Source organism: Daphnia pulicaria, chromosome 7 (assembly GCF_021234035.1).
Source record: "Daphnia pulicaria isolate SC F1-1A chromosome 7, SC_F0-13Bv2, whole genome shotgun sequence".
NCBI classification, from domain to species: Eukaryota; Metazoa; Arthropoda; class Branchiopoda; order Diplostraca; family Daphniidae; genus Daphnia; species Daphnia pulicaria.
In genome coordinates, this window is record NC_060919.1 from 2,037,865 (window position 1) to 2,061,608 (window position 23,744).

Below are 23,744 nucleotides of genomic sequence, written 5' to 3' on the forward strand. Positions count from 1 at the left end.
GGAAAAGCCTCAAAAGTGTGTCGTTGTCGTTGCCCCTTCTTCTATATACGTGTAACAATTCTCCCCTGGATTTTTAAAAAGTTGGCGGAAGAAGAAGAAGAAGAAGGGCGTCGGCCGAATCCCGACAAATGTCGACCATCGGTCACCCACCAAAATCTTTTCCCGACTATCTATCTACCTCTATCTATCTAGCCATCACACAAAAGAATCACCCAACACTTGTTTTATTATATTAGATTAGCTATTCTCTTTTGATATAATAATATAGCCTACTTTGACGTCTCTTTTGTGTTCACCCCATCAACTTTGGTTATTGCTGGTCGACACATCTGAGCCAAACACTTTGAGCAGCAGAGTTCGCCGGGCACACACAGGGCAGTTATTAAAGAGTGACACTGATTTGTGTTCTTGTACACACGTACACCGTATTATGTGTGTCTATAATTCAATTGTTGATGTGTTTATGCAGCCGACGATGACTCCTCCTCTACGCCAGAGTGTCTCTGTGTGTTGTATAAAGGGGGGAGAAGAGCTGCCATACAAGTTTGACTGGTGCATCAGAGATATTTTAGGAGCAGAGGCAATTAGGGTCGTCTGTTGGCACGTACCCTTTGATGCTGCCCGTCTCTATATTTATCTTCCCCCTCCATCAGGCCGGGGGTCATCTTTCGCCGATTACATCAATAATATTTATATAGACGCGGGACTGACATGGTCGACTGCTGCCGGTCTCTCTATACTCGCAACCAATAACAAAATAAAGTGCAATACCAGTTTGGGCATCATCACGCGGGAGATGAGAGTAATCAACTTTCCCCCCTTCCGTTGTTATTATCTAATAGGAAATCACCGGATATTTCAAATTTCCCGCCTCGTCAATTTCTCGACCCAAAAAAAAAATAAAAATGGCAGGTTGAGCGGGTAGGAAAAAAATGTTTTGCTCCTCCTATTTTTGTTAATCTATAAACAGCTCATCATATCATCAAATGGACGGAATCGTATAATGCATATCCCCTAGCTAGGCTTTTCTATTTAGACATTTTTTCATTTACAAGTTGGGAAATGTCAGAGAGCTGCTGGCATCAGCTGGCGGAGGAAAGTTGATGTCAAAAGAGACTCATCATCCGCTCTCTGCTGTTTCATCGAATCCCGCACGCGGATATATCCAATCTCGTCTACGGCTGGCTGCTGTTTTCGTGAGTGAAAGTGACGGCCTTATTATTAGTCACGGGAATGTCTCTAATAATAGACGCGCGATAGTCTGCAAGTTGAAAAGACAAACTTTTGATGATGGTCCTGATGCACGGAAATCAGTTTGCTTTGCACACGACACTGCCGCCGTTCTCTATTCCACTCATTTCAAATCGAAAACAGATGATAATAATAATTAACCCGCGAAATTCAAAACTGCTACAATCAAAAGTCAACCCAAAGTTCCTTTTTTTAACTTTCGTTCAAATTATTGTGCGTCCGTTTTCCCTTTTATTTTTCTGACTATTTCCACGTTTTGATTGTCCCATCATTTCTCTAGAAAAGTGTCGAGATGGGAGAGTCGAGTGGCTATAGCGGAAATGCTGGGAGCGCGTGTGCGGGGGGTTATATATACATAGTTGTCGTCATCAAGAATGTGCTGGCCCTGCCTGATGAAAGTCGTGACTGGTGGTGGTGCAGATCCTGCTGATCCCTCCTCCTCTCTCGTCTCATATCAAGACTTTTTAGATGTTGTACAGTACACCCTTTACCTCCTATATACTTTCTCCCCTCTCACCCAGCACGGCAACACTTGAAATTGAATTGCAGATGCGGCATCAACCGGGCAGCCGGGCAGCCCAGACAAAGTTCCCGCAACTTCTTCTTCTCCTCACTTGTTTCTTTTGTAAAATAATAGACAGAGAGGGAGAGAGAAATGTACCGTCTATTCCGTCTATATAGTTTCTACCCTATATCTAATAGTTGCTGCTGATGGTAGCTATAACATCTTGGGCTGCTGCTGCTGCTGGCCAGCACCTCTCTCTACACTCAAGTCCTAGAAGTATATAGTAGTATCTCATTTCAGCCGCACTTGTGTATTAGACACCTCAATGGTGTCGTGTATAGCGAACACTGCCGATGCTGCGCCAAGTCCAGCCATCATTCACGCAGAGACAATTTTATAGCACAGCAGACTATAGAGGCGCATGCGTCCGGCAGCATTTTCGTCTATATCGCTCTGATTTCCCCCTTCTCTAACTCTCACCCCGTCCAGGCTCTTCACGTGCTCTTGTATCAGCACATACCAGTGCCAGGGAGTAAGGGGAACGGAGAGCATGTGCGTGTCACGGTCTTGTACAGCAGCAGCAGCAGTAGCGACGGGCTGATGATGTGCTGGGCCTATATAAAATTGCCAACAGCCCAGGCCAGTCACTTTAGTTGCTAAAGCAGCAGTCGACCGGACGGACCTCGTTTTGTTTTGTGTGTGTGTGTGTGTGTCCAGGTAGTGTGATTCATTTCTCCCGACGGGTGTAGAGAAAGAGACAGTGTACGTGTTGGGGAGTTTGTCTGCTGGCCCGGCAATATTGACACACAAAACAGTCCGACAGCTTGTGTGTGTGTGTCGACAACAAACAAACTTCCAGCGCCCAGCAAAGAAACAAGAAATAATAAGGCCGCTGCTCTGCTTTTTTTACACATGAAGATTGCTGGCAGTTGCAGCAGGAGCAGTCGGCTGGCGGATAACAGCCAAAAGGGCCAGCATCACACGTTATACATGACGTAAGTCTAAACAATCAACTGACTTTTCTCCGTCACCCAATAAACGGCCAGCTCGCCATCAGTTCAATTTACATTGAAACATTTTTAAAAGAATTAAACTGATTTTGATAGGCTCATTTTCTCATATAATAAAATCGGGTGAAAAAGTGCCAGTCCTTTTTTAATTTTTGTTGGCAGGATATATTGAAGGTGATTAGTCCCGTCTGCTGCTGCTGGGCCAAAGTGTCTACATAGTCACATGCTGTGTGTTGTCCATGAATCAGGCGCTGTTCAATATCGAGAGCTGCCCGGCCGACCGGCCGGCCCTTATTGCTGCTCTTCTCCATCCAGCAAAGTAATGGCTTATATAGAGCGCGACTTTTCCAACGAGACCAGTCCTATAACAATATAGGTCTGTAATTAGTGGCAAATCCTATCCTGATGCTATACGGAATAACATAGCGCAGCCCAGCCCAGCCAACAATAATAAAAAATAACAAATATCTTAGGAAACTTTTATTTCTTCTTCCAAATCAAAGTAGAAAAGGAATTAGAGCAGCAGCCGAGCAGCAGCAGAGGCGAGAGATCAAGTCAATCAAGACGATTGTATAAGAAATAAAAGAAAGAGAAGATTAAAGATCAAGGTGGCTAATGAAATGGAAGACAGTGGCAACTATAAAACCTATTCTATAGGCGATATATAGAAGAAGAAGACCCTCACGCTGAGAATTGTATTTCACGAAAGGAAATAAGAAAGAACCGTGCAATCAAAAGGGATGGCTGAACGACACACTATACTTTTATTTGGCCGGGTTCTTCTTTTAATTGTCGCCTTTGGTATTATTCTATTATTATTATTATTATTATTATTATGATCTCTTTCACTCGTTTTTATTCGTTTCCGGCTGAATGTTGTCACCGTTGATGTGCTGGAGACTTTTCTTTTTACTTTGACTTCCGTTCGGGTTTCCCCCCTTGATGTTATTGTCGCCTGGGTATTATTATATTCCCCCATGGCCGCCGCTTTTGTGTGTGTCTGCCCATCTGACGATGGTGAACCACCAGCAGCAGAAGCTAAAAAAGACACACACGCTAATGTTCACTTCTCTTTGACACGCGGCGAAGGCGGTGGCACACAAACGAGTCCAGGGAATTGTGCCATCACGACGACGTGGCTCCTAACCGCCACATTTTTATAGATGATCGTGCGCCGAGCTTTTATTTCATTTCCCTCCTTATATATTATAGGCCCAGGAATATATATACATCTAAAAGTTTCTGCTGTGTCTCCATCCCGTTCTCCATATTATATAGATCGCAGCGGAAATAACTTTTTTCCAACCTGATTAGCGGCCCAGTGTCACAACTATAGCCCCCCCCCTCACCCTATACACCCAATTGTATTATCTTCATGGGTCATGTGGGGTGAGTTACACAGCCGAGATATTATCGTGTCGTTGAAAAGGTAAGATATACTATAGATACACGGAAGTATATCGTCGTTGGCTATACGACCTCGACAACCGCCCCAGCAGCTGTGATGCCCAGGCCTCTTAAATAACAATGTACCGGAGCGTGTAGAACGTCACCGCGTGTCACGCAACGCAAGATCGAGCTCATCCCCCCCCCCTCTCCTACTCACCCAATACGTGTGTAGCTGTGTACATGTGATTATATTTTCGTGAGGACATTTTAATACCTTTAGCTCCTGCGACTGTCGTGTGGACTTACTTCACCAAGTGGCCGAGTCTTTAAACGAATTTTCGGACCCGGCAACTTTATTAGCTTATTGGCTTCTGCATTCTGAAAATTACTTTTTAAAAAAATTAGGGGAATGAAATGTTGATTTACTATTGATTATATCTGATTGAATTTAGTGGTGTCGATTTTTAATAGTTTCTATTAATCTATCGATTAATAATGAAATGTCGTCTGCATTTCGTTACAAGTTTCAAAAATGAGCTCCTGCTAATAAATCAGAATGAAGACATTCTAAATTCAGCTAAAGATAAAATACAGTTGGAAATGATGAGATAGTGGAATGTAAAAGTATTTTTACAATGGAAAACAATTGCGTTGTTACGAGAAAAAGTGGTGGAAAGGCCCTACATTTTCTTTAGTTGAGTTTTTCCTGTTGGAGATGAAAGTAAGTTGAAAGCATACCCAGTAAAAGCAAAGTAAGAAACTTTTTGGAGATTTCCAACTCATTCAACATGATGGTAAAACAAACATTGGTTGTCAGTGGGTAAATATCCAATGTTGTTGCTGCAGGGAAACCAGAACTGTGAAAAACAATCGTGTTGGTTTTCAGAAAACATGGTCGACATAAAATTTCCATTCTTTTACAAGCTGTTTCCTGCATAGTTCTTTAATCATTTTAGTTTCAACAATTTAACTTTTCAGATGTGTCGTAATTTTAAACGTTCTGCTTGGAGAAACAGCAATTTGCCAACAGCAGCCTGTATTTCACCGTGTAGATAATTGAATAACTTTTTCACTTGATTTTAAAAGAAAATGAAGTTGCAACTTTTATATTTGTTTATTTTGCAGATTGTGGACCATGAAAAAGTGATGGGTGCCGAGAAGAGGACGAGTCGTCCGTGCTGGGGCGCCGGGATCGAGTGCGAATCAATGAAGTTTCTCAAACAACAACAACAGCGAGTGAGTTGTTGCTGTTGGAAAAGTGGCAAACCCAGTGCTGCTGCCGAACGGCCAGCAATCTTGAACCAAGTGACAGCATTGAGCGAATGGCTGCCGTGTCTGATTCCGCCGGCCCTGGCCGTGGGTGTCTACACCAACTCGTTGGGTGGCGATTTCGTCCACGACGACCTGAGTGCCATCACCGGCAACCGAGACATCACCGACCCGACGGCCGGCACCTGGGATTTCCTCTACAACGATTTCTGGGGCACTTCACTGCTCGACCCGGCCAGTCATAAATCATATCGGCCGCTCACCATTCTCACTTTCAAGTAAGCCTATAGACGTTCACTCGGCGCTTCTATTAAACAACATTTATGGCTTCCCTTTTACTTTGAAAAGGCCCAATTTTGTGGGTGTTTACACTGAGCCTTTTTTCCTTGGGGTTGATCTTTGACAGCGTCACACATTGGGGACGACCATTCATCACTCGAGATGGACTCATTTACGATAGTGTAAAGCTCAGAGGTTTATGTACAGTATAAGAATGAGCACACTGGCAGTCAACAGTTAAAGGTCCAGGCTCCATTGTGTAAGGAGAGTCTGACTGGGAATTATTAGCTGCTGGATGGCCGGGTTCGCGTTTATAATTCGTGATGGACAAAAAAGACATGGGTGATCAATGCCGTGTGGACATGGGGGGTGATGAAATATAACAAGAGCAAAGCCAAATGGGAAACATGAGAATAAGAGAGAGAGATGGAAAAGAACCGGAATAATACAATAAAGAGAAGAGCTGCTGGGCGATCAGCCGAGACTGGACGAGAATGAAAAAGGAATGTCGACCCCTAAGAGTATATAGAGCAGCAGTTCCGTTTCCTTGCTGGCAATGCTCTCAAAGAGTATATATTGACGTCTTTGTCTACGTGCTGCACCACCATAATATATCTTTGTGCTGGGCATGTATACGTGGATGTATGTATCCTTCTTCGTTCTACCACCACGGCCATTATCGGATCTCTGCGATTCTCACATGGTCCGCTCTATCACTGTTGATGTCTCTTTCTCATTCCTGCCACTATTCATCTCTCTATATCCTGCTGCTGCTGTTGGGCAAAGTAAAGTCGATCCTGCAGGAAACTAGAAAAAGAAGCCAAGAATCCGGCCGCTCGATAAAAGAAGTGCACACTTGGAGTGGATCGCAAGTCGAAAAACAAGAGTTCCTACAACCATTATGTACACACACACACACGCACTTTACCTTGTTTGACTCTCTACAGCAGTCGCTGTGTTTCCCGTTGGAGAGTATACATATCAAAAGGGGGTTGTAATGTATAGAAAATGGCCAAGATCCATCAGCTTGGCATTCGTTTGTATTTTTAAAATCGTGTATAGGATGCATCAGATGGGCTTTTGGGTTGTTGTTGGTTTGGCGTGTGTGTGCGGTGACTTATTTATATATTTTCTCTGTATTGTTATAGGTGGAACTACGCCTTGAGCGGACTCAACCCTTGGAGCTATCACGCGGTCAACGTGATGCTCCACGCCGCGGTCAGCGCCCTGTTTGCGTGGCTCTGTCGCAACTGCCTCGGCCTCTCCAAGTTGTCGTCGCTATTGACCGCCTCCCTCTTCGCCATCCATCCTATCCACACGGAAGCGGTAACAACTCGCCATTTTCAGACTGTGCATAGTCTATAAGATTCCAATACTTTTGGCGTGCGCCGATATATTTTTGTTGGGGGGTCTCTAATGGACTTACGGCATCCAAAGTCGCAAATCAATTTGCTTGAAACTTTTTCTCAACCCGTCAACAAGATTATTAGATTCCTCCTCAAACGGTCGTGTCTATACTGTCTAGGCTTAGCACTTTAGACGAATCCAACAATTGAAATGACTTGAGGGGTTTCCATCCAGTGGTGGCACTTTCAATACTACTATACTCACTGATTGTCTGAAAAAGAGGCTTTTGAGACAAAAGGGCATAGTAGAAAGAGATGAAGGTTATCGTCGTCGGAGAATGGCAACTCGAATCAATGCCCAGTTTCCCGTTTCAATTAAAAAAACAAATGCGCCCGGATGGTAAAAGAAAATGAAATCTGAAAATAGCAACTAGCCGGTTTTTGTTTTCCCAGGGACACGAGGATAAAAGAAACAGCTCGCACATGCGGGCCTCAATGTGTGTCAAACAAGCTGCTGACGTTTCCCATTTCTTCCGGATGAACTCGTCATTGAACTTTTCTCTCTGCGTAGATATTTCCCATCTGCTAAAAGAAAACGACTGGAAGGGAAATAATCAAAAAGAGTCAAAAACAAATAACAGTATAGCCAGTCTAGACGAGAGGAAATGCAAACAATGTCGAGATTCCCGTTCAGGTTTTTTGATTTTCTTTCGCCAGGCTACAGTCACGAATTCCGGATCAGCTTTTAGATTCTCGATAGATTTTCTCTCTCAAGATGAAGGGATACAAGTTGTGTGTATTTGACTGGATATATATATAGCCCCCACAGGCCAGCAGCAGTCGCAACTATTAAATCAATCGCGTCCGCTGCTGTTGTTGTTGTTACAGCAGCTTCCGGCCGGATCTTCGGCATCAGGCAAATACATATAGTATACTCCAGAGTCGCTGACGCATGCATATACTCCCCTCCAACAGTATTGATTCAACCTGATAGGGATTGCGACTTGTGTGACTGGTTTGCGTCATCCCAAAACAAACGAGTGGAAATGTCGTTTTTAAACATCAAAAATACCAAAATTGCGCAAAAGAAATGGAATTCGAGTAAATTGGAAAAACAAAAATGATGAAAAGAAGAAAAAAGAGATGAGATTATTCAGATTGATTTTCCCCCTCCCCTTTTGGTTGCTGTGTGCTGCAACATCTGAACGCCAACAGCTGCGATACACGATGCAGACAAAAGAATTCATCTAGTCGTCGTCGGATCTCTTCATCTTTTCTTTTATTTGCAAACATATTGACATGACAGCTATTGAATTGCCCGCGCGCTGCGATTGTTTGATTTCCCCGACAATTCAATAGATATAGACTCGGAATAACGTGTGTGTTGTTGTTCGAAATTGCTTTGGTTGTTTTTGGTTTTCCTACTCTATTTTATCTTATATTTATATTTTCAATTTGTTTTGTTATACATTTTGTTGGCTATTCAGGTTTCGGGTATCGTGGGCAGAGCCGACATCCTCACGACCTTGTTTTTCCTCTTGTCATTCATCAGTCACGACAGGTAAGATCTTAATATGTACCTTTCATATAGTCCCATTAGAGTGTCGACTGTCGAAACTCTCAAGACAATTCTCAACATTAGAAATACGGGCAAATGAACCCTCGCTCGAACGAATAACAATAATGGCAAGAGAAAACTTGTAGTAGGTCTGTAATATCCGCGACATGGTTACGATAGGCTACTAAGAGGAAAGAGGAAATGGTAGCGGGAAAAAGAAAAAGACGGGAATAAAGTGCGGCAACCGGCATTTGCTCGTGAATATTTCACTGGAAATGTTTGCCTACCACACGCGCTAATATGACTCGTGCCGAACGATTTTCCCCTTAAAGTTGGGCCCGATTTATTATTATTCCGCGCCCGCCAAACTTTTCAACTTTCAAAATGTTATTCCTGCGCCTCTTTTTCTTTTCTTTTGAAGAAATTGAAAAGAAGAAAAGAATCAAGTAGAAAGACACACACAAAAAGAAGAAGAAGAACGACGTCTTCGTCGTAGTAGTAGTCGACTGCTGCTGCTGCTGTTACCGGGGTCTCTTAAATCAGCACCCGAGTCCCATCTGCTGTGGCCAAAGTCTCTTATCCGATTCCTGGAACTTATACGATTTTCCCAGGCTAAAAAAAGAAAAGAAAAGTCGTATGTGTATCGAGAGTGCGGAAGCTGAGACTACATAGAAACGCGGGAGGGTTTGGCGTGGGCTGATGGTAAAAACTTGGGGCCAACTTCAATGAATAAGGGTCAGAATGTCAAGTGAATGGCTTGGGGGGAGGACTTTGGCAAGTTGGGTGTACGATACATATATACCATTAGATTCTATCTGAAGCTATTATCCAAGGGACTATATAGAGTATAAATAGGATAGGACTATTATAAGCTCCATTCAAGCGTTTAACTTTAAACAACAAAGACTTGACTATTTCGAGCACCTTTTCTTGACATATTCCAAAGCTTTTTCCTCAAGGCCGTACCCACAAAGATAAGTAAAACACCAATCAGTTGGCAATCCATTTCGGCTGCGGCTGCTGCTGCTGCAGATGGTTCGGTCAGGATAATCAAGCCCAACACAATAGTCGGCACGTAAGTCTATTCCGCTATATATTCCTCCTGGCCGGCGTCAATCGCCAAGTAATTTCCAGACAGTCTAAAAAGTCTGCTGGTGCGAGTCTATCTATGGGACAAATATGGTGGAAAAGCAATTAAGAGCAGCGGGATTGACAACTTTTGGCACACGCAACAACATCGGCGCTATTTACACAAATGGCAAAAGTGTTTCCGCATGATCAATGTAATAAGCGGCCAGCATAGATTGTACGAGTCTCTATACTTATACAGCGGCTATAGTTTCGCCGGTATTATAATGGGAAAAGTTCTATCGGGTTCTATACATTGTTGCTGGCCTTTGGTTGTCGTTCAATCCATTGAAAATGAATAGATTGGATTGCATTTGTGGTGTAGCCGGGCAAATATTGAAGGAGATATCACGGACGCGGATGCAGTCTCAGAATTATTATTGACGAGTGAACAGCATAGTCGACGAGTCATTGAGAGATTAGGAATGAATGACTATTTTGTGGAATGCATAATAAAGAAGCTGGGCTCGTGATGGATTTCGTCTTTTTCTCTTGCGGATTTTCACATTTTCTGGCTCCTTGCTCAACTCTTACCGCACATCAAAAGCCCAACACACACAAACATATGTGAGGTTTAATGTTAAATGAACCGGCAGGCTTCTCCAGCACAGGTCAACTCGTTGAGAATTGAAGAGAAAATGTCAATCAACTGGTCCATTCTATATGCTATTGCTGGGCTGCCCTTATAGTAGATTTGTATTAAAATATGAATTGAGCGCGCTCTGATAAACCCTACATCCAAGAGTTTATTCATATAAAACCTGCAATGCTGTTGTGACTTATTGAAAATGTTGTCACAACGGCCACCGACGTTGTACATAAGCTTTTGTGCTGTAGACCTATGAAATATGTTCTGGTTATACCAACTGTTGGTTCTACTTGATTTCCCTCGGCTTCTCCCTTTGAATGATTCAAAAGGCAGCCGACCGAAACCCACGCCATTTGCCTATCAATGGCCACACAATTGCTGCTGCTGTGCATTAGTAGTGCACACAATACACAAAAGCTTAGAGATACACATACACAACCGACAATGCTTTGCCTTTTCTTGCTGCTGGCCACTGAATGATTAACATTGTATTGGCTGCCGAGTGGATATAGAGACTGGATATCCCATCTACTACTACTACTACGCATATTTGCATACAACCGCAGTTACGGGGTACATGGGAAACCGGTTGTCATGGCGTCTCAGACTATACTCTACAAAACAGACTTGTTATTCAGTCCGACGACGACGACCAACTTGATACGTTACACAAGTGAAACTTTGACAACTCAGAAAGAAAAGATCCGTCGTACATGTAGACGACCAATGGTAACGATCCTTTTCTTTTGAATTTTTACAGGGCAACGGCGATGGATTATTCACGGCCGAGCGGATTACCTCGTCGCCTGCATTCCGGCACTAGTAGTACCTGCGTCACCGCTGTCGTGCTGAGGGTGGCCAGTTTGTTGTCTGCCCTGCTGGCCCTGGCCGCCAAAGAGAACGGCATCGCCGCTCTACCCATCGCCATCAGCTGGGACATGATTCGACTCCATCAGCAATCGACGTGGCATCACGACGACAGGAGCGGAAGGACTCGATCTAAAACTTCCAGCAGCAAGTAATATGTCCGTCATTGTTCTAGATGCATGCAACGTTTAGATATGCAGCCGACATCCTGCGTTTGGTTCAGCCCATCAAAAGTGATTACAGTCGCTTGAATATTATTATGCGTTGAGCAAGTCGAGCCAATTTTTAAGCCAACCGTTTTTAAATAATTAATGGGTTCGACAACTTTAGAGTGCCGCTATAATAGACACACACGAGAGATGTCATGTGGGTATTCCAAGTTTAGCAGTACACCTTGCCTGTACGTATATAAATAAATTGGGTGGTTGATTCTCTGAATGAATAAGAAATGAGCATCGATTTGGAGAAACTTTTTATTTTGGGGCTTTGAATATTTGAATCGACCGCACTTATTAAAACTGACCCGGAAGGCTGAATTATATATATTTGGATGCAACTATTAAAAACCCTCGCATTGTGTGTATTGTATATATAGACTGACTGGAAAACCTAGGAGTGGTTGCGGCCGATCCTGCTGGCAGTGGCTGAGGGTCGTATCCAGGAGCTGGCCTATCCTTTTACCCGTCGCCACGGTACAGTATATAAGAAATGATTTTCTTTCTATATCGATTGGCCTTGAAAGGCATCCAAGCAACTGTGATGCAGCAAAGTATTGAATTTTTATTATTCTGACGTTTCTCCATATAATAATAAAATATAGACGGTGGTGCTGCTAGGAGCCAGGATCGCTCTGCAACAGGGCCAGCTCCCACTCTTTTCCGAGCAAGACAATCCAGCCGCGTTCGCATCCAGCCGCAAAGCCAGGTATACATACATACATACATACATACTATCTATATTCTATACGTATGCAGATGCGAGAGAGACGCATTATATGATTACAGCAGCAGCAGCATAAAAAGCGACTCTGGTTCAGTGTCATTCGCGATACGAGTTCACTCTCTCGTCTTTTATGTATAGACTCGGCCCTGCTGGTATATAGGATTGAATGTATAAGCCCGTGGTTATTTGCGGTGTACAACTCACATGATTCAAAGGCACACAGATTAAGAGCTAAGAGTATGTGTACATGTATGCCCCACGTACGCCAAGGATTACGAGATGTAATCAAAACGAAATAAAGCCAGCCTCTTTTATATCGTCGTAGGCCGGGCTTGTGGTATTATTATAGTTTCCTGCACATATACCTGTACATTGCAACTGGAGGAATATGGGAAGTGATTGCGTCCCATATGATCCGATAGAGTGTAATGGACATTGCATGTTGGCTCTGAGAGTCTTTTAGATTAGACTTTATACGAGGTCGTTCTTATTCGTTTGCCTCTATATTTCTTTTATTCGCCAGGATACTCACCTTGCTCTATCTGCCAGCCTTCAACATGGGACTCTTACTCGCCCCAGGTGAGTGCTTCTTTAATACTGGTTTTCGATACTCTACTCTACTCGAGTCGTTCGACGTCTGATGTTGCAACTGACCTTTAACAGATTCTTGCATTGCCTCTTGAAAGTCAAGAGGGTCCTGAATAGTGTCTTGCGGGTTTCGTGCAATTTTTGCTTAACTTGTTGAGAGACGAATTATTCCGGCGTGAGTGCGGACGAGAGAACTACTATTTTTTAAAAGTATCGATTTCTTAAAAAGTGCCTTTTTCTGCTGCAGTTTCTCAGTTTTGTTTTGAAAAACGACATTCGAAATTCAGCTGAATGAAAAATTTGAGATGATGTTTGCAAGTATGTGTAAATGTATTGGCAAAGTCAATCTGGAAAGTAATCAATTTAATATGTGAAGACACATCAACAAACTTGGTTAAAAAGAAATTTGTGCCTAAAGTGATTTTAGAAATCAAAGCTTAAAACAATAAAACTCGATTGAATAGCAATAGGTTTTGAAACAAACTTTTTCAGCAAATTTATGTGGGAAACAATAATCGTTTGATCATAAACAACCCTATTTTCTCACTATGTTTTCTTGCTGCAGTATTAATTGTCGTATATTGTCAATAGTTTGATATTGAAAATGTATTACAATTTGTCATTTTAAATCTTCTTGGGAGTGCCACTAGCCAAATGTTATCGCAGACCAAACTGGTTAAAAATTTAATGTAAAAGTAAAAACGTGAAATATGATTGACATTACTAACCCAAACTTTATTAAATTATTCCTCTTTTTCTATGTAATAATGCTGAAATAAACACCACCACCACATGGTCTGCTGCTGGGCAGTGTTGCTGAGTTACGACTGGCAGAACGGCTCAATCCCATTAGTGGAGGATTGGCGCGACTGGCGTAATGTGGCAACGCTCGTCTTCTACACGTCACTGGCCGCTGCTCTCGTCTATTCGTGGATCAACCGCAAAGTGAGTCTGTTGCACTTATTTAGTGCTCCATTTGCTAGAAAACCAGCACATGCCCCATTATGCTTCCATCTCTCTCTCGTCACCCTTTGACTTTTTCTGGCCCTGGCCAGCTGGGGGACTTGGCGTCGTCCGTTTCATAACGTTCTCGGCAGGCGAGCACTCATCGTCGAGTCGTGCGCTATAGTCTGACATCAGCAGCAGCAGGAGCCGAAATAAGACAAGGCGCTTGATGGCCCTCTGAGAGTAGCACTTCTTGTCTTATTTCTCCATCGCCTTATATTCACTCGTGTCTCGCTCCTCATTTCTTCTAGTCCCGTTTCTTTCTTTTCTCCTATAACAGCAGTAGGAGCTCTTTACAGCAAAGCTCTTTTCAGTCGCTGGCTGGGCTGGCAGCAACCGTCCAAAGCGATTCTGTCGCTCCAGTTAGCGTCTCAGCCGGGCTGGGGCTTAAAGTCGGCCCGGCGTATCTAAGCTCAGATAGAACCCTTGTCTTCCCTTTTTTCGCTGCTGCTGCTGTTGGGGAGTTAAGAGTTAGAGAGACTGGCTGCTGCTGCTGCATAATATGCACAAGAGGCTCCAAGTATTAAAGGAAGAAAAAAAGGTCTGGCAACTTTAATCGCATCGGGGCTGCTGCCCGGCTGCTTCCTTTTGCTTCGTCGGATGCTGGAAAGAGGCGCATCAAGAGGATTGGCCAAAATCGAGAAGCGACAAACTCACGAAAAAAGGCCAAAAAATAATCATGTGAGAGACGTGCGTGCTGCCTGATCTTCTGTCACAATTGTTTCGCTTTTCTTTCAGAGTTTAATTCGACCCGAGTTTTCTTCTTCCTATTAGCAGCTGGGCCGTAAGATATTCTCTGCATCTCCAGACTCGAATGCCAAAAAGTTGTCTGCGTGCACTGCAAAACTCGCTGAGTCTTGCAGTGTAGAAAGAGACGTGAAATAATCAAAAGGAATACAAAAGAAGCTGGAAAATAAAAAAGGGGAAATCAAATTGCAAAAACCCCACGTCTCTGCACTGCACTGCATTGCCAAGTTTGTGCCCATGTACCACCCACACACGTTGACGTGCCCACGCCTTTTAGCCCGAAACGAGTTGCCAGCAGAGAGTGTTGAAATGAGAAATGTCAACAAGAGTTTGCCATGTGTACTTTTTTTCCTATATAGTTTTGCTGCTGCCTAATTCCCTGGTGATTCAATCTTCATCTACTTTTGCATTTGGCAGAGTCAACAGAGTCTCGACTCTCTAATAATGCCACAACGTGTGTGTATAAACAATGTTGCTGCAAACGGGCCGGCTCCTATAATATTTTCGGCTTTCGTCTGCGTCGTTTGTTTATTTGATCGTGACGGAATGGGAAGAAAAAAAATCCCCAGCCGAGTTTCCTTGTCTACTCTATATACGCTTAACTTTCTCCTTTGATGTTTGATAACCTTTTGAGAAAAGGGGGTGGGGGGAAATCAAACGAAAATAGAAAAACAGTTGGCGCTATAGCCCCCCCGATATCCGCTTGTTTGCTTCGCCAATCAAGTCGGTGGAAAAACATCAAAACAAAAATGGACCGGTTCACGGAAGACGGGGGGGGGGGTCAGTCAACCGTGAAAAAGGGTTCGCCAGCCCAGCCATTTGAAATCCCCAGAAAAGAAACAAAAACAAACAGCAGCCAATTCAAACAGTTTTGATTGATGGCGGAGATTCCGTTTCGTTTGTCCTATTATTATTATTATGCTCTGGTTGTTATATTCGAGTCCTTTTGTTTTCATTTGCCAAGAGATGACGTAAACCCCACCCTATCTAATAAAAGATGACATTTTACAGCAGTTTTTAGACATGGATTAAACTTAATCAAATTGTTGTCGTCGTTAATTAATTCTGTAGAAGGTGATTTTGTGGAGCGCGGCCGTGATGGTGTTGCCCATGTTACCCGCTTCCAACTTGTTTTATCCGTGCGGATTCGTCGTCGCCGAGCGTCTTCTCTACCTCCCGAGGTAAGTCTCTTATCTCCACATATAATTAATGGCTGTGACGTCATCGCTATAAACTATACTGGGCGGGGGAAAATCAATTTCCCTGATTGGCGGCCAGATCTTTGGCAGACGCCGCGTGTCCTTTTCATCATTTCCGACTCTTTTTATCTCCCATTTCCGTCGAAATCTTGATGTGGCTGTAGGCTCGTCGTGATTGCTCACTCTCTCGTTCGTTCGTTTTTTTAGTTTAAAATGTCCACGTCGGTAGAAAATGAAGGCCGGCAAAAGGCAAACGGGAGAACAAAGGAAAACAAATGAAGAAACGGTTCAAATAAAAGAATTTGAGACTCGACGTGTAGTCTAGTTGGGATCGTCATCAGCCGGATGACGGTAGTACTATAGTTGCTGGATTACATGTATACATGTCGGACGCCAGTTGGAGAGCATCGCTGGATGCTTGACGGTCTAACGATGGTTCAAATTAAGCCCGTCCCTCCCGCTCCCCTCCCTTTTTTCCGTCCGACGGCCGTTGCAATAGACACACACGCGCCTGTAATTGCCGAGACAACGGGGGTCTACACTACGCAATTACGTCTAATGGCACGTGTACAGCAATAGCAGCATTTGCCGTGTGTGTGTCTTGTATACTTCAACATATAATCCCCCCCCCCCCCCTACGCTTTCTTCTTTTTCCTTCCGGGCGGATGGTGGGCAGGGTTATATGGGACGACGAGTCTTGATGAATAGAACGTGTATGTACAGTTGTTGTTGGGTCTGTATGATTATTGTTTCTTGTCGACTTGGAAGTCTCTGGCTGGTAAACGACAAGAAATCGATGCGACTCTCAAGAAATGAGACGACAATAAATAACCCAGCACGTATACTGTGTGTGTGTACCAAAAGCGGATGTGATTGTATAAGAAAAAGAAGAAGAAAATGGCCCAGACGGAAGCTGATCCAGACGGTCTAATATCTCCAAGAAAGACTGGGGGGATTCTATAAATAAATATAACTTGTGCTGTGCGTTGTTGTTGGCAATGTAAAGATGTAGACAACTGATACTGTGATAAGCCCATTTATACTTTCATTTCTCTTTGTATTTTCAAAAGTCTGGGTTATTGCCTGATCGTGGCTCTCGGTTTGCGGATCGTCTTTCGCTCGACACGATCCTGGACCGGCCGCCGGCTGCTGCTATGCCATCAAGGAGCGACGACTGGATCCTACGACGACGGCGGCCCCTCATTACGTCGCCGTCGCTCATCGTCGTCATCTTCTTCTTTTTCTTATTTGACGTCATCGTCTTCCGGCTGCTACTGGATGATGCCAGCGGGTCGTGTTGCTGGAATGTTGGTGGTCCATTGCCTTTTCTTAGTCGGCGCCGTCCTACTGGCCGTCACCTTTGCCACGAAAACTTGGACCCGCAACTTTGACTGGGCCGACCGGCGGACACTTTTCGAGCAAGTTCTTTTAATTCAATCGTCTAGTCGTCTCCAACAAACTCTTGCTTGATTGCGTCTACACAGAGTGTCGCCAAAATTCCGCCCGTTTCTCACCAGTCAAAGGCGGAAATGACTCGATCCATTTGCTTGATTTCTCTCTTCTCTTTTGGCTTGTATATTATTTGGACATGTAGAGACCCAGGCTGGCACTCGGTGGAATATGCCGAGTTGTCGTGAGTTGCCGATGGCACGTGCCGGGCATACCCATCAGCAGACCTATAGTCCATTTGATTGGCGCCCTCGACATTCTTCTTTTGCCTTTTGACGCCCTTTTCATTCTGATTTTTCTCCTTTTGTATTCATCACATTGTGCGTGTAGTACCTCAGCTCTTTGGTTCCTCGATTTTATTTTATTTTCTGTTTCTATTTTTTGACGCGGGCCTTTCAAAATATGCCGAAACGACACACACACAATAACACTGGATGAATGCGATATCGATTGCAAGTGCGGATCGATATCGCATTTTTCATATTTTTCTTTCATCCGGCCAATAATAATTCTTATACGATTCTTTTTCTTTTTCTTTCTTTCTTTCTTTGTCTATTTGCCCAGCAGGTCTGGATTGCGGACGCTCCCCAACAACGCCAAGATGCACTACAATTACGCCAACGTTCAGAAAGATGACGGCCGCTGGGAAACGGCCATCGATCATTACCGGACAGCCATCGAGTAAGTTTCCCCCCCAGTTCCATTTTTATTCTCTTTAGACAAACAAACAAAAGCACAAACATCCTGGGGTAGTAGTAGACACACAAAGGAGAGATGTTGTTGGGTTGTTGTTTGATATCTTTTGCATGATTTATGTACGCGTCGTATATTATTAGAAAGAGAAGGAAGTGGGGGACTCGGGCCGTTTGGGATGCTGTCTCCTATACAGTCGGCCATTTAGAAAAGACACACAGACAGACAGAGACATGCTATCGCATTACGGGCAATGCAGAGAATAAAACACAAACAAGTTTTACGAGAGAGAAGAGACAAATGTTGGGAAAAGAGACTCGACAGAGTCTAGCAGAGAGAAATGAACAAAGTTTCTTCTTCTTCCAGGCCGTCTATAATTGCTTTCAAGTGTCTAGCCAGTCTTGGGCGTAGGAAGAAGAATGACGGGCAAACTGTTGACATGATTCTCTATAAGCGCCCGGCCATCTTTTCTTTGGATTCCTGGAAAAAACAATTGTCGAGAGTCGAATCTGAAATCCCGGCGCTCTTTTCTGAAATAAAATTGCAGCGCAGCTACAAAGTCAACGGTTGAAATTGGAAGCGAAATTGAGTCATGGCTTGTCTCAATGCGAAAAGGCCCGTCAGCCTTGAATGGCTCGAATGGCCTTTTACCCCACCAGCCAGTGTATGGCTGGCCAAATGCAAATGAAAAGTCGATATTGGAGAGTATTGGTTATTTTCATTTCCATTTTGAAGATAGTTTCTTTGGCTGCTACCACTGTCGGTCTGTTCTCCTACAGTCAAAGTTTTGCAGGCAGCAGCAGCAGCAGTTCCCCGACACACAACTTTTGGACTCCACGGGGCTTACTGCCATTCTGTCGATATATCTATGGGCCGGCCAACTTGTATTAAATCTGCACTGCACTGTACAAGAGTCTATATAGAAGAGATAATGTGTAAGACTGCAGCTAGCACTGAAGAGACTTGACGAGTCGCGTCATTATGCAAAACTGGGAAATTATTCATGTGCAGCAGCAGCAGCATTCAAAGTCGAGAGATCCTACTCCTTCCCTAGCAGCTCACCAATTTGGTGTGTGCGTTGTTCCCCAGCTGTACGTTGCGCTCTTCTTTTTATTCCACGTTCTCCATTTCAATATTCTTTGTGTGTCTCTCCTTCTCTCTGTGTGGATATCGTCGACTTTTTCTTCTTTAACCTATTCCGTTTCTCCTCCCTTTCTACATCCGCCTCTATACTTCTCCAGCGCACTTTAGAGACCGGGCCCCTTTTGCTACCGGGCAAATGTTCTGGCTGCAGGCCACAACTGTATACATGGCCAACAAATGCACATCAGTCGTCCAAGTAAAAAAAGAAAGAAAAAATCTATACCGCAGGCTTGCAGGCAGCATTTGAAAAAGAGAAACAAGTTTTCTCTGATGCCCCATGCAACTATGATTGAGAGTATAGTAACATTTTTACTGGGCCCAGCTGCACTCTACACACGCGCTTACGTCTTGTTCCTTATATATTTGACACCCCTTCGCCATCATTCGGGTTGAATCAGATTATCGACACCAATGCCCATTGTGTACATGTAGGACAGCAGAGACTGGTCGGCCGGATGCGCCCGATGCATACACAAACACACACTATAGAGAGCTACATGTAAGCTCCGCCAAACTACACAGCGACTCAACTGTATAATACGGCAGTCGTGTCAACCTCTAAATCCTTGCGAATTTGTTGTTTATTGAATTGCATCACGACAGAAATAAATTGAAACTTGTATCCAGCCGGAATGGGATGATGCAATGTGCGTACATTTGAGTCACGACACATTTTAGTGACGACTAACAATTGATTTGTTTTGTTTTGTTTTGCAGATTGTGGCCCAACTACGCCAGCGCTCTCAACAATTTGGGGACCGTTTTGCTGGCCAGGGCTGACGACCTGGACGACGGCGATGGCCGCAAAGAGTTGGCCGTCAGAGAGGCCGAGCTGCGCTTCCACGACGCCATTCGCTCGCATCCGCATCACGCCCACGCCCACTACAATCTCGCCGTTCTCTATCTGTAAGTTGATCCGTCCACATGCTGGAAAAACTAATCAAAAAGAGAAAATTGTTATCGCCCATCAGAGCGTTGAATCAAGTGGACCTTTCATTATTAGAGAGACCCAATTTCACGTAGGCGCCGTTCATTAGAGTTGCATAAGATGAAGGGTTTTCTACATGTAATTATTATTCATATTATAAGACGAGCTAATAGTCGAAATGATACCAAGAAAATATTTCAATTGAGCTCGACGTCTTTTTCAATTGATTTTGCATATGCTAATATAGTACATGTGTACAAAAAGACGTTGGCGGGTGGTGGTCGACTGATGCCTGTCCAGCAATTTAGCCGCGGGCTGACGGATTAGGAATGTAGTAATTAACCGAGATGGTGTATTTAAGCTATGCCATGTTCATTCGGAATTAGTCAGACGATGACAGATTGACACTGTGGTGGTAGAAGGGGGTGGGGGAATGTGTTTTTTTACGAGTGAGGTACAGGAGTGAGGTTGCAGCGTGATTGACGTAGCTAATTTTCCTTTATTAACTCTTTCTCTCTCTGTCGGCTGGGATGATGACGGACAGGCAACGGAACGAGACGGAACAGGCGCTCCATCTACTGGGCCGGGTGCTGGCCCTCAATTCCCACCATCGGGAGGCCTTGAATTTGATCCATTGGCTCCAAGCGCAGACTAAGAAGAAGAGCGACGAGGTGGTGGCGGCAGCAGTTGACGGCCTGGCTAATCATGGCCGGCCTTTTCCCAGCATCAACCATTATCGAAATAGTGCTGTTGCAGAGAGCAGCAGCAGCAGCAGCAGTGCAGCGATTGGATCGTTACCATCAGCAGCAGTTCATCATCCGCCAACGACTGCTGCCAGCCCAGCAGCACTGCCGCCTTCGGCCGCCGGCCACTGGATCACGGCCAATCGATTGCAGCCGACGCAGCGGGAGGAGTCTCGCCAGCAGCAGCAGCATCGGAGCGGCACCACCTCCTCCTCCAACTACCGTTGGAACAAAACGGCCAAAAACTGACAAAAACAAAATTCCCTCCCGAATTTGATGATATCGGAGACGATTGAGGATTGTTATTGCCAATTCCTCATCAACTCAAACCACCTCACATAATAACTCGAATGAATGTTTGCTGCTGGCCTGTGACCAGGTTGTTTGTACATGTACATACTGAATGAGAATCATTATTGATTGAGCTCGTCTAGAATCGTGTCGCACGTGCAAGTGTCGAACTGTCACCCGTCAATAATGAACGAATCGTGACTGGGCCAGAATATAGAGGACGATATGAATACCCAATAATTAAACTCAAAGTGTACTGCTGCTCTGTGTACATTGTCTACATGAATAAGATAACTTTGCTATTCAAAGAAATAATCAACACAATTATCCTATAGCGCAATATTTATTCGGAGCTAATGAAATACAAATGTTGTCGCTTCTATAACCACAAAAAGGTCCATCTCTCTTGTGAGTGTCGTCGGGAATCGGCTGCTATTTCTCCCCCCTACAAGACGATATATCGATCGATCCACTGGCTATATAACATTCATTTTCTATTCCGTTGGTATCCGATTATAAGAGTCGTACGTGGACGTGTGTACGTACTACAACCCTGGTCGCATCATGAATGATCAGCCAGAAGTAGTATCTCGCGAGGGTGTATGGATGTGTGCTATGCTCACGAGGACGTGTAATCACGTTAGACGCGGTCCAGGGGATCTTGTTTCGCTTTCGTAACACACACGCACATGAGATACATCCGTTTAGTTACGGAACAATTAACACAGCAGCACCACCGCCCGTCTGTACCGTTTTCTTTTTCTTTTATTCTTTCCCGCGGTCTAACGTTTGACGAACTGTTGACGTCATTACGATCAGGCGCCTTCACTTATTTCTCTCGGCCAGCAGCTCGTCGTGATGACAATCGAATCACAACGTTGGTGCTGGTGGCTGCTGGACAGCTGGGCACTTTCAATTGCGGCTGCAGCTGCTCAACATTTGTTGTTTCTTGTGTGTCGTAATTGGCCGACACCAGTGCACCCACGGGCGTCCGTCGTTCCCCTGGGCCCATTTAGACATTCACGCCGAGAGCAGCCGACAATTGCTTAAATGTGCGAGTTATTCTATTTTGTCGCGCCCGCTCTCTTACGTGCTATCAACTGATAGTTGGTCCATCTTTATTTCGCCATGCACCACGCCATCACCATCATCATCATTACCCATCAAATGATGTTGTCCAAATGGCCTTTGCAGCTGCCGGCCGGCCGGCAACGGATGCACAGACGACTGACGTTAACGGTGAGTGGCAGCAGCGCATCTCAAACGAACGGCGTTGTCTGTTGATGACGCGTGAACGAGCTCGCGGCTATCGGTGAGCTGCTGCCAGAATGGCTACTGCTGCCCAGTTTCTTTTTTCCAGCAGTCCAGCACGACAATATCTTTCGAGAAGAAGAAGCGAAATAAAGAAATGCTGGGAAAAAAGAAATAGAAGAAATAGAAGGGGAGAGAAAGACTTTCAAGTCGACCGCCTCCCCTTTGAGATGCGCATCGATTACCAGTTCAGTGTGTGCAAGACTCTCACAGCTCCTTATAGGAGCTGGAAATGTATACAGAAGAGGAGCCTATACATAGAGATAGGCCTAGGAAGGTGGAACTTGCAATGTCCGTCCGCTCTCTATCTATCCGATATAATACCCGACCGAGTTCTCTACTATTTTAGACATGGGGCTCGGTGAGGCACAACACCGACTCGTGATTATCGATCTTCTCCCACCCGATAAAACTCTTCTTTTTCCAACGCTCTATAGAGCATAGGGAAGTCGGATAACAGTGTGAGACACACGGGGGGATAACGTAATATGATGCCAAAAGATTTATTACATCATCTTTTGGCTGATATGGAGAGACAATCATCTTCTGTGTACATCAACAGGGGAAGGAGGCGGGATTTGACGTATTCATTGATGGTCTTTTCTTATTTGATGGCATTATTCCTAATTCGGTTGGAAAACAAGTTGGACGCGAATATGAGCACTGTGATCTTATCAAAAGTTGTGTCGTTCATCCGCTTAGATTTTACCCGCGTGCCATTTCTCTATTCCTCCAAGGATAGTTTCTATTTTAAACGTGCGTGTGGGTTTGAGATTTATTATTGAGGGCAGCTGATGCTCTTATATAAATACCTTTTTGCTACTAGCAGACTGTCAGCATCATTTCCCCTTGGTGAAATAGAAGCTTATTATTACTTGGAATCCGCATTAATATCATTTCAAATTTTGTTTTTTTCCCGCGTATTATTTCGGCTAGAACCAATGAGATGCTCGAATCAATTCGACAATCTCCTTTTTGTCTACTTTTCCTTGTATAGTGTGTTTTAAGACTTATGAGCGATCATATTTTTTTCACGCCTGTTAATTACATTTCCGTCAATTAGTGTTGTTGGTAAGGACTGCTGGCGGATCCCCATCAATTTATTTTGGCGCACATTTATGGCCGCCGCAGGAGGAGCCATAGCTAAATAATAATATAGTCTCAACAACATTCATGTCCGGTTGACAGCCGGGCGAATCATCCATTTCCAGCCGCTGCACCTCCAGCCTTATAATAAATCATTTTGATGAATAAAACATTTGTATACATAAAAATGTATACAAAGCACCGCAGGCAATTTGTTTATTAGGTCCGTCTACACACATCTACTAGGCTTAGACCCCGATGCGTCATTATTATATAACATGCAAACAACTTTATATAATAAGCCTAGACGCCGATCAAAAGAAGAATATATAAGCTCTCGCTTCTATTCACAATATTTATATTGGGAGACTCTCCGACGAGGATAATAAAAAAGGCTTGGCATCACGATGGATCAATCACGCCCCGCG

General features: G+C 44.1%; 2 protein-coding genes across 3 annotated transcripts in view; one reads left to right on the plus strand and one right to left on the minus strand.

Annotated features, from left to right (window-relative positions):
- The window catches only part of LOC124349621 (LIM homeobox transcription factor 1-alpha-like), a 947,038-nt gene that overhangs the window by 139,113 nt on the left and 784,181 nt on the right, over positions 1-23,744 (minus strand). The window lies entirely within an intron of this gene.
- LOC124349465 (protein O-mannosyl-transferase TMTC1-like) lies at positions 2,291-21,306 on the plus strand. Of its 2 annotated transcripts, none has more exons than XM_046800103.1 (14): positions 2,291-2,751; positions 5,281-5,702; positions 6,852-7,029; positions 8,537-8,610; positions 11,085-11,342; positions 11,787-11,883; positions 12,012-12,115; positions 12,657-12,712; positions 13,533-13,666; positions 15,545-15,654; positions 16,743-17,090; positions 17,689-17,802; positions 19,675-19,863; positions 20,430-21,306. In XM_046800103.1, the coding sequence occupies exons 2-14, from the start codon at positions 5,302-5,304 to the stop codon at positions 20,875-20,877; spliced, it is 2,511 nt and encodes an 836-aa protein (XP_046656059.1). In that variant the 5' UTR covers positions 2,291-2,751; positions 5,281-5,301; the 3' UTR covers positions 20,878-21,306. The 2 variants fall into 2 exon arrangements, with proteins under 2 accessions (XP_046656059.1, XP_046656061.1); XM_046800105.1 differs by lacking the exon at positions 2,291-2,751 and adding an exon at positions 4,684-4,738.

What these genes read in the sequence shown, in the direction of transcription:
- LOC124349465 (XM_046800103.1), top strand. Translation starts at nt 5,302, where the DNA reads ATGGGTGCCGAGAAGAGGACGAGTCGTCCGTGCTGGGGCGCCGGGATC. An exon ending in TCATTCATCAGTCACGACAG is followed by an intron (nt 8,611 to 11,084) that starts GTAAGATCTTAA and finishes GAATTTTTACAG; the next exon opens with GGCAACGGCGATGGATTATT. An exon ending in CGTCTTCTCTACCTCCCGAG is followed by an intron (nt 15,655 to 16,742) that starts GTAAGTCTCTTA and finishes TATTTTCAAAAG; the next exon opens with TCTGGGTTATTGCCTGATCG.